The sequence below is a fragment of the Microtus ochrogaster genome, linkage group LG5 (assembly GCF_000317375.1).
Source record: "Microtus ochrogaster isolate Prairie Vole_2 linkage group LG5, MicOch1.0, whole genome shotgun sequence".
NCBI lineage: Eukaryota > Metazoa > Chordata > Mammalia > Rodentia > Cricetidae > Microtus > Microtus ochrogaster.
Genome location: NC_022031.1, coordinates 59,786,878 through 59,795,503, shown reverse-complemented (window position 1 = coordinate 59,795,503; position 8,626 = coordinate 59,786,878). Strand labels below are relative to the sequence as shown.

Here is an 8,626-nt window from a genome sequence, read left to right as displayed (position 1 = left end):
ATTCTTCAGCTGCCTTTGTCTGAGCTGTCACCATGTGCAAACCAGTTGGGGCAACGTGCTAAGAGACTGCAAGCATTGCTGCAAGCATTGCTGCTAGCCCTGCGTGGCAGCTCCAGCCAGCAGCTGCCAATCACCAATCCTTTAACACTGTGGATAACTATGCATTCTCATGCCAGCATCTGGGTACCAGTAGACAGGAACATCCTTGGGGATGACCCCAGCTAAGATTCCAAACAGTAGTGGAGAGGGGGCCTGAACTGCCCTTCCCCTGTGATCAGATTGATGACCACCCTAATTGTCATCATAGAACCAACTGATGGAAGCAGATGCAGAGATCCATAGCTAAGCACTGGGCCAAATCCCCGAAGTCCAGTTGAAGAGCAATGATATGAGCAAAGGGGTCAAGACAGCTGACCCGAGCTAGTGGGAGCTCACAGACTCTGGACTGGCAGCAGGGGAACCTGCATAGGACTGAATTAGGCCCTCTAAATGTGGGTGAGAGTTGTGTGGCCTGAACAGTTGATGGGGCCACTGGCCATGAGATCAGGATTTATTCCTCGGGCATGAACTGGCTCTTCGGAGCCCATTCCCTGTGAAGGGATACCTTGCTCAGCCTAGATACAGCGGGGAGGGCTTTGGTTCTGCCTCAACTTGATGTGCCAGACTTTGTTGACTCCCCCGTGGGAGGCCTTACCCTCCCTGAGAACTGGATGGTGGGTGAGGTGGGGGAAGGTGGGAGGAGCAGGAGAAGGGGAGGGAGGGGAAATTGGGATTAATATGTAAAATAAAAAAGATCTTTTTAAACACAAAAAAGTTTTAAAAAAGAGAATATCTTTGGGTTCCATGGTTCAGAAGACTGAGTTGAACAGCCACAGCTTGACCGGATGGTCAAGGCAGGCTTCCTAAGTTCTCCACACCTCAGTTACTCTTGTATAAAGAGTTTAAAATGAGACCTACTTGGTGGGGTTTCTGAGTGGTTGGGGTTAACACGGGTTCAACAGCCCTGTGTCTGACTTACGGTGAACTCTCAGACTTGAACTTGTCCATGAGTTCCCCAATGAGCAGCAAACACCAAACAGAAAAACACATTGTCTGTACTGCCTGTGATAATAGTCGATGTGGGCTGTAATTGGTAATTAAAGGAACTGAGCAGAGTAACTAACTGCAGAGCACAGGCTCAGCCTGCAGGAGATCCTGGGCTTGATCCGGAGACTGTGTGATGGGGCTCGGGTTTATCAACGGTGTTAACAGCGTGCCAGGGTTTGACCTTAATTTTATGAATAAAAAAAATGATTTCAACAGTTATTGAACAGTTTTGAAGAAAAATAATGCTCATACCATTGGCCTTTAAAACAATAGTGTCTTCCAATTGTCTGGTGTGGGAATAAAACACTGGGGACAATAATAGCCTTTAGATAATGATTTCTATAGATCCACACAAACCAGGCTCAGTTATTAAGGGGAAAATGAGTTTAATAAGATGGTATTAACCAGATTCTGCATCATCTAAGAAAGTATTTCATAAAAATGTTTTGGATATCAATCAACCTCTGGCAACGTTAGTGTTGTCAAATTTTGTATTATAGTGAGGTAGACAGTTCCAAAAGAAAAGCTCTCCATTAGACAGATTTAAATTTTTATAATAATATTTAAGAAAACGATAACATTATGAAAGAATGAAATATCTGATTAATGCTTAACTTTGTACAACTCGAATATAAACTTTAAAAATATTAGAACTTATAACATTTGAGTGCATATAACATTTTGTACATTAAGATGATTGCATGGCTTCTCTTGGCATCTGCAGTCATCTTAAATAAACAAATATATACAGCCTCAACAGAACAACAGTGCATCCAAAGCAAATGTGCATTTAAGTCAGTTCTCCTGGACAAGTCTTGTCTCTTCTCTCTCCATTATATTACCACGTATTAGCATTTCCACCCTTTCCTTGACAGTCTGCAGATCTCTGACCCAGACAAGCAACAGATTCAGATAGGGAGAGAACAAACCAGTTGGGGTACCCCAAAGCCTTCGGCAAATTTTAACACACCTTTCTTCATTTAAACTATCCCACAAACAAGGCTGAGGCCACCTACTTCTCAAAGGGAGACCTGGGTAATGTTTAAAAAAATAATCCTGGTCCAGACTGAGGGAAGGAAGGAGGTCTTGACTACCTGGGAGCAGGTATCTCCTGTTTCCTTCTGGTTTCTTTCCTTGAGGCCTGTACTCCACTTTCCACCCCAAGCTCAGTGTAACCCTTGACTCCTCACAGAATCTCATTAATATGGAAAAAAAAAAACCCACCTAACTGGTAATTACAATCTAAAACAATTCTCTAGGGGGAGCCCTGGGCTATTGCTGCCTGGTAATCTCTCAGGAATGTCAGAAAGAGGGGAGGGGTCTTAATTTTTAGAAACTTCAGAGGCAGAGGCTCCTGGCCCTTTCATCCTTCCCCTGCTTGGGGCCTGGCCCTTTATCTCCATCCTCCTGCGGGGCCATCATCTCCCCTCCTGATGGAGTCCACTTCTTAGGTCTTTCCTCCTCTTTCCTTCTTACCTTAATTACAGAGTTCCCACCCCTCGCCATTAAAAAAAAAAAAAAAAAGTTTCCCTTAGAAGGAGGTGCTGGAATTTTGACAAATTTTGTTTAAAGAAAATCAATGAGAAACAGACATGACGAAGATCTTTTGGGGTGGGCTCCTTGGAGCCTTGGGTACTGCACCTCCCTGTCACCGGGTCAGAGCTGGGCCTTGTGGTTTCTCATTATCCTTCACGGGGTTCCACAGGGACTAATTCCTGTCATTCCATCCATACCAACTCCTTTCCCCACCAGCAACGGTAAAGGCATCCGGAGACCTGAGTCCACAGCAGTGGCAGCTCCCAGTTCCCTGCGCTGGCTCAGGCGAGGACAGAGCTGATAAATTCATGGGAGAGCAAGGCGGCAGCTTGGGCCCAGGTCTCTCAGGCTTCTCAAAGGGCAAGATCCCTCCCTACTCCCTATTCCTTTAACCAACTCTCCTAATACTTCCTGTGCAGAAGTCAAGGGCGTCAGCTATGACTTAGCTGGAAAGACCCAAAGACCCCACTTTCTCTCACAGGAAGAGGCAACATGTCCGATATGCGGAGAAAAGCGATTGGCTCTTCCTCTCGTGCCCCCACCCCCACCCACGGAATATCTAGGAACAGATACCCATCTCTCCTCCACCTTCCATCTCCTATCAAAATCAAGGAGACACAACAAAACCCAAAGCCATAGTAAAAAAAAAAAAAAGAAAAGGAAAAGAATCCTTGTCTAGTCTTTCCAGGGTGGCCAGGCAAAGTGTAAAAACCCTTAGCTGCTTCTGGGTTGGCGAGCGGGAGATTCTGGGAGGGCTGGGCTGCCTCCTCTCCCACTGCTCCTACTTCCAAGATGTCCCCAACTTGTGGCCTCTTCAGGCCATCTCCAGCTCCGCCTCTCAGCAGTCACGCCTCCCTCCACGGTCCCTGTCTCGGGCGGACCACACCGCTACCTGCAGCCGCAGGACTCCACCACCATGTCCTCGTACTGCTTGTAGACCACATTATTGCCTGCGTCGATGTACAGGATGCTAATGGGAGTCAATTTGGTAGGAACGCAGCAGCTGGGCGGGGTGGAGCCCGGGTCCATGGAGTTCATCAGCGTCTGGATGATGGCGTGGTTGGTAGGCTCCAGATGCGAACGCAGCGGGAAGTCGCACACGCCCTCGCAGTGATAGGCCTCGTACTCTAGGGGCGCGATAATCCAGTCGTCCCAGCCTAATTCCTTGAAATTCACGTGCAGGGGCTTTCTGCTGCAGCGCAGCCTGGACTTCTTGCCATGTCGCTTGCCGTGGCGGCTGGCGAAAGCGGTGCGTCGCCGCCGGCGGCCGGGTGAGGGCAGCCAAGGCCCGGCGTCTGGGGCACCCGACGGCGCTGGCCATGACCCCTCGGTTCCCGCCGCCTCTGCAGAGCCCAGCTGCTCGCGCATCTCGGCGAACAGATTCTTGCGCTGGGATCTGGTGAACACCACGAGCAGGGCGCGCTCTTGGGGCGGCCGCATCCTCCGTCCGAAGCCCAGACTCCGCAGGTCCGGAGGCGGTGGCTGCTGGGGACCACTCGCTCGTGCCTCGGTATCCCCAGCGTCCAGCTCGCCCCAGGCTGCCCGCAACTCCAAGCACAGCTGCTTCCATGGCTGAGGGCGCAGGCCCTGCCACACGTCGAAGACTTCCCAGCCGGTCTGAGTTGGTTCCTGAAGATCCAGGGTCCTGGCGTCCAACAGCAGAGGGGACAGACAGGGAAAGAGCTGCACGTGCAGCGGTCGGGCTGGTGGCCCCGAGGGCGCTGGGGGCGCCTGGCGATAAAGCCTCAGCTCTGCGCCCACCAGCTCTTCTTTGTCTGAGAGCGTGGACACATCAAACAAATACTTCTGTCTCCGGAGAGGAGTGTGCGAGAGATCGTCTGCGAGATAAAAAAAAATTACAGTCAGTTTCACTTACCAGGAGATCAGCCCGGTGCTCTTTGGCAGTCCCCAAGAGGAAGAGGGGAGGAGGGGGCAGGCAGCTAGGGAGTCCACTTTGGCTGCCCAACCACCTCCAGACTCACTGCCTGGACCATACACTGCTTGGGGAGGAACCAGACCCAGACTGGACCCCCACCTCAGCTCAGCTGCTGCCTGGGACAGAAGTCTGTACTCCCCGTCAAGGCAGCTTCCCTGGGCTCCCCCTTAACGGGCTATGTAACCAATAATATGTCCTTGTGGTGGCAAGTCTGGGCTGCCCTCCCCCAGCCCTACTATGCATGGACGCTCAGATATTACCTCTTCCAGTGGGCTACCCCAGACCACTCTGACCCAAAGCAGCCTTCCTTCCTGGGCCACTGTGGCAGAGCCTTGGCTTATCATCTTTCTGGCACTTGAAATCATTTACAATTATCCCCTCTATGCTTGTCACAGGGTCTGTCTTTCCCAACCGCCAGACACCCTTCATCAGTCCACAGAAACGAAGACGGTAGCAAGTCCTTCCATACCACAGACCCAGAGCCCCAGGTGCTGGACTTAGAGTACACACAGGTCAATAGGTGCAAAAGTTGTAAAGCATACGGGGAAACCCTGTCTCGAAAATTCAAAAAAAAAAAAAGTTGTAAAGCAGTGGTTTTCAATTTGCCTCTCAGGTGTCGGTGTCTGCTTATCAAATTGAATCAGTATCTAAGAACAGGACCCAAGCATGAAGCTTTTGTGTGCTTAGTTGTGAAACTGTTTCCTTTAGATTCACAAGTGATTTACAGGCACAGTCATTCTACAAACCCGCTAGGCCATGGTCGGATTCCTACCCTCCAGGCAGTGTTGCTGGGGCCTTTAGGCCAGGCAGGATGCAGACAGAAGGAAGAATTCTTTCTTTTCCAATCTTTTTCTTCCTTTCTTCCAACAGATGAAAGCGTGATACAGCCTTTGGACGTGGGGACAGAATGATACACAGACTAGCACGCCAGACTTATATCCCTGGAGATCTTTGGTACATGGGAAATAGGCATTCCTGGAAAGAGCAGGCCTCAGCCAGGGATACCTAGTCCAGGCCACAGCAGGCCCCACCCCTTTCCCCACCATCCAATCAGTCCCAGGCCACAGCAGGCCCCACCCTTTTCCCCACCATCCAATCCGATATTCTGTTTTGCAACGAATCCCAAAGATTCATTCCTTGGTTACAAGTGAGAGAAAGACATTTGTGACACATACAGACAGGCGGACTTTAAATTCCAAGGCAAATTCTTTCGAAGGAAGGGAAAATTAGATTCCTTTCTTGACACATCTGTGCATGCAGCCAACATCACTTCAATGTGCAAGGCAGAAAGCTAAGCAGATCCTCCTGGGCCGCTTTCCCATAGAATGTTTACAGCCCAGCAAATCCAAGAATCCCCAAAGCCCCCTGCTCTCCCCAGAAGCTAGTAAAGTTTGCATCCCTTTCAATAGAAAAAGTATGACCCAGTCCAGCCCAGTCCTGACTGCCTGTCCAGATGTAACCTGGGGACACATAACCTAAGGATGCTGGCTCTGGAACCTGAGCCACACCCAGCCGCCACTCTGGGCTAACTGCTGGCTGGCTGCCTCTGAGGCACCAGCCTCCACCTGAGAGAGAGAGGGATAGAGAGAGAGAGAGAGAGAGAGAGAGAGAGAGAGAGAGAGAGAGAGAGAGAGAGCTGTGAGAAGGGTTAGAGAGGAGGAAAGGGGGCAAGCTGCTGAAGTTGATTTATGGAAGCCAAGACCGTCAAGCCAACCAGCGGGGAATCAACACACGTTCTTTTTCTTCCTACAAAGCTGTGTTCTACAATGGTGCTTAGCCACTACCCAGATTTCTGTACTTGTCACTGTGGGCTTCACTGCCCTGCTCAGTCTGGAATGAGAAAGACACACTGCAGACACACGCCGCTCCAGCTACACACTGTAAGGGCTAACACTGTTCAGATCTTGCTTCCCTTGCACAAATTGATAGGGTAAGTAAATACTGTTCCCGTTTCTATGGTGGAAAAAAAATAAGACTTGGGGGATCGATTTTCTAAATTAAGTAATGAAATAGGGGGCAACACTTAGATCTACTGAATTCCAGATCTTGAGCGTTTGGCCGTGAGTCCCATTGGTACTGTGTGCCAAATACAGAATTCTAGAAGCAACCAAGAGTGGTTAGGGGCTAAAGGGAAGGGATTACAGATCAAACTGTTTGTAGAGCTTGCTGGAAATAAATCCTGACCTCCCTTGGGAAATCATTTCCGTTTGTGTGTTCATAGTTTGATACACTTGGTCGCTGGCTAGAGAACACAGGCAGGCACAGAGAATAGTGACCTTTTCTTTCTCTCTTCTGCAGCATTGAAAGGACAGCCTTCTTTTGTTACCATTTTATTGTTTCTAAGGATTAGCTAATAAATGGTTAGTCTGCACAACTGAGCCAAAACAGAGACCTGAAAAATCTTTAGATTCTTCAGCCTTGTCTGGTGACCTGCTTTACTAAACTGTCCTATAAAGTCTATTCTAGGATGCAGGAAGGAACACAAAGGTTACCGTCAGACTCTGTCTGTCTGTCTAGGACTCAGGAAGGAACACAAAGGTTACCGTCAGACTCTGTCTGTCTGTCTAGGACTCAGGAAGGAACACAAAGGTTACCGTCAGACTCTGTCTGTCTGTCTAGGACTCAGGAAGGAACACAAAGGTTACCGTCAGACTCTGTCTGTCTGTCTAGGACTCAGGAAGGAACACAAAGGTTACCGTCAGACTCTGTCTGCTCCCCTTTCTTCTTGTGCTTGTGTACCCCTGGAGTGGGAGGTCCTTCCGTCTGTGTGTTGCTTTTATTAGTTAATGAATAAAGAAACTGCCTTGGCCTGTGATAGGGCAGAGTAGAACTAGGCAGGACTATACTGAATGCTGGGAGCAAGAAGGCAGAGTGAGGAGAAGCCATGTAGCCCTGCTGGAGACAGATGCCAGAACTACACCCGATAAGCCACAGCCTCATGGCGATACACAGATTAATGGAGGTGGGTTAATTTAAGATATGAGTTATCCAGAAATACGCTTAAGCTATTGGCCAAGCAGTATTGCAAATAATATGGTTTCTGTGTGATTATTTTGGGGCTGAGCAGATGAGAACAAACAAGTAGCCTCTTACTACATACCTCATGATTGGAGGGGTGCTACCTGAATACTTAAAGTCACCCCAGTTCACAGGTCACAGCACCCCAGGTGTGATCCTCTCTTGGGAATACAGGCTGGTAAAGAAGCTTCCTGGGCCATCAAACTGAGTAAAGGCTAGAATTATGTGACTCAGGAACACACACACACACACACACACACACACACACACACACACACACACCGACCTAACATTAAGAATATCTCACAGGAACTTGTTAGGGAGAAACACCATCTGGGGCTGCAGAGCCTTGAGGCTGCCTTTCTGGAGCATCCTGATGATGCTGATTCTGTTGGCGCAGGGACTCACTCTGAGAACCACAGACATAGGTGTGGATTGGATTTCCCATCATGTGGGGAGAAGAATCACTGCAGCAGAGACAGAGAAAAGCACACAGCTGCAGGCCAGGATCCAAGACACTGCCACTAGACCACGTCACCATCTCTTGGGGCTCCTCTGTCTGTATAACCACTCTCATGTTTTCGATAGTTCTATCCACTTTCTCAACATGTCTCCAGAGTCTGACTCCTAAGCACAGGACCCGAGAAGGGAGCTGCTCTCTAGAGATCCCCTCCAGACCACATTCGCCTCACATCTGAACCTGCTTTGGAGCCCTATGCAGAAAAGACACAGCCAAGAAGGAACATCCCGTAGGTCTGCAATGTAGAATCTACGATGCACAGTTACTCCTCAAACACCCAAAGCCTGGCCCAGCTGCTATGGGTCACCTGTGGCCAGGAAGCTGGCCCTTTGCACTGCCTTGCACACCCCTCATCTAGTACCCCATATAAATATGGGTGATGTCATCAGATAATCTCATTCCTTGCATAAATGTGCACTGTTGGTTTCTAAGTCTATGGCACTTTCTCTCATAAAAAGAATTCTCTGCTTTAGTCTCTAAATTGGAAAATGGTCAGAAATTCACCACAAGAAGCTTATGGGGGATTCCCC

At 49.1% G+C, this 8,626-nt stretch overlaps 1 protein-coding gene across 1 annotated transcript in view; it reads right to left on the bottom strand.

Annotated features, from left to right (window-relative positions):
• Window positions 1–3,510: 3,510 nt before the first annotated feature.
• Gdf6 (growth differentiation factor 6) overlaps window positions 3,511–8,626 on the bottom strand; it is a 15,551-nt gene continuing 10,435 nt past the window's right edge. Inside the window, exon 2 of the mRNA XM_005362301.2 lies at window positions 3,511–4,460. Within this exon, the coding sequence (XP_005362358.1) occupies window positions 3,511–4,460 (950 nt within the window). The remainder of the gene's footprint in view (window positions 4,461–8,626) is intronic.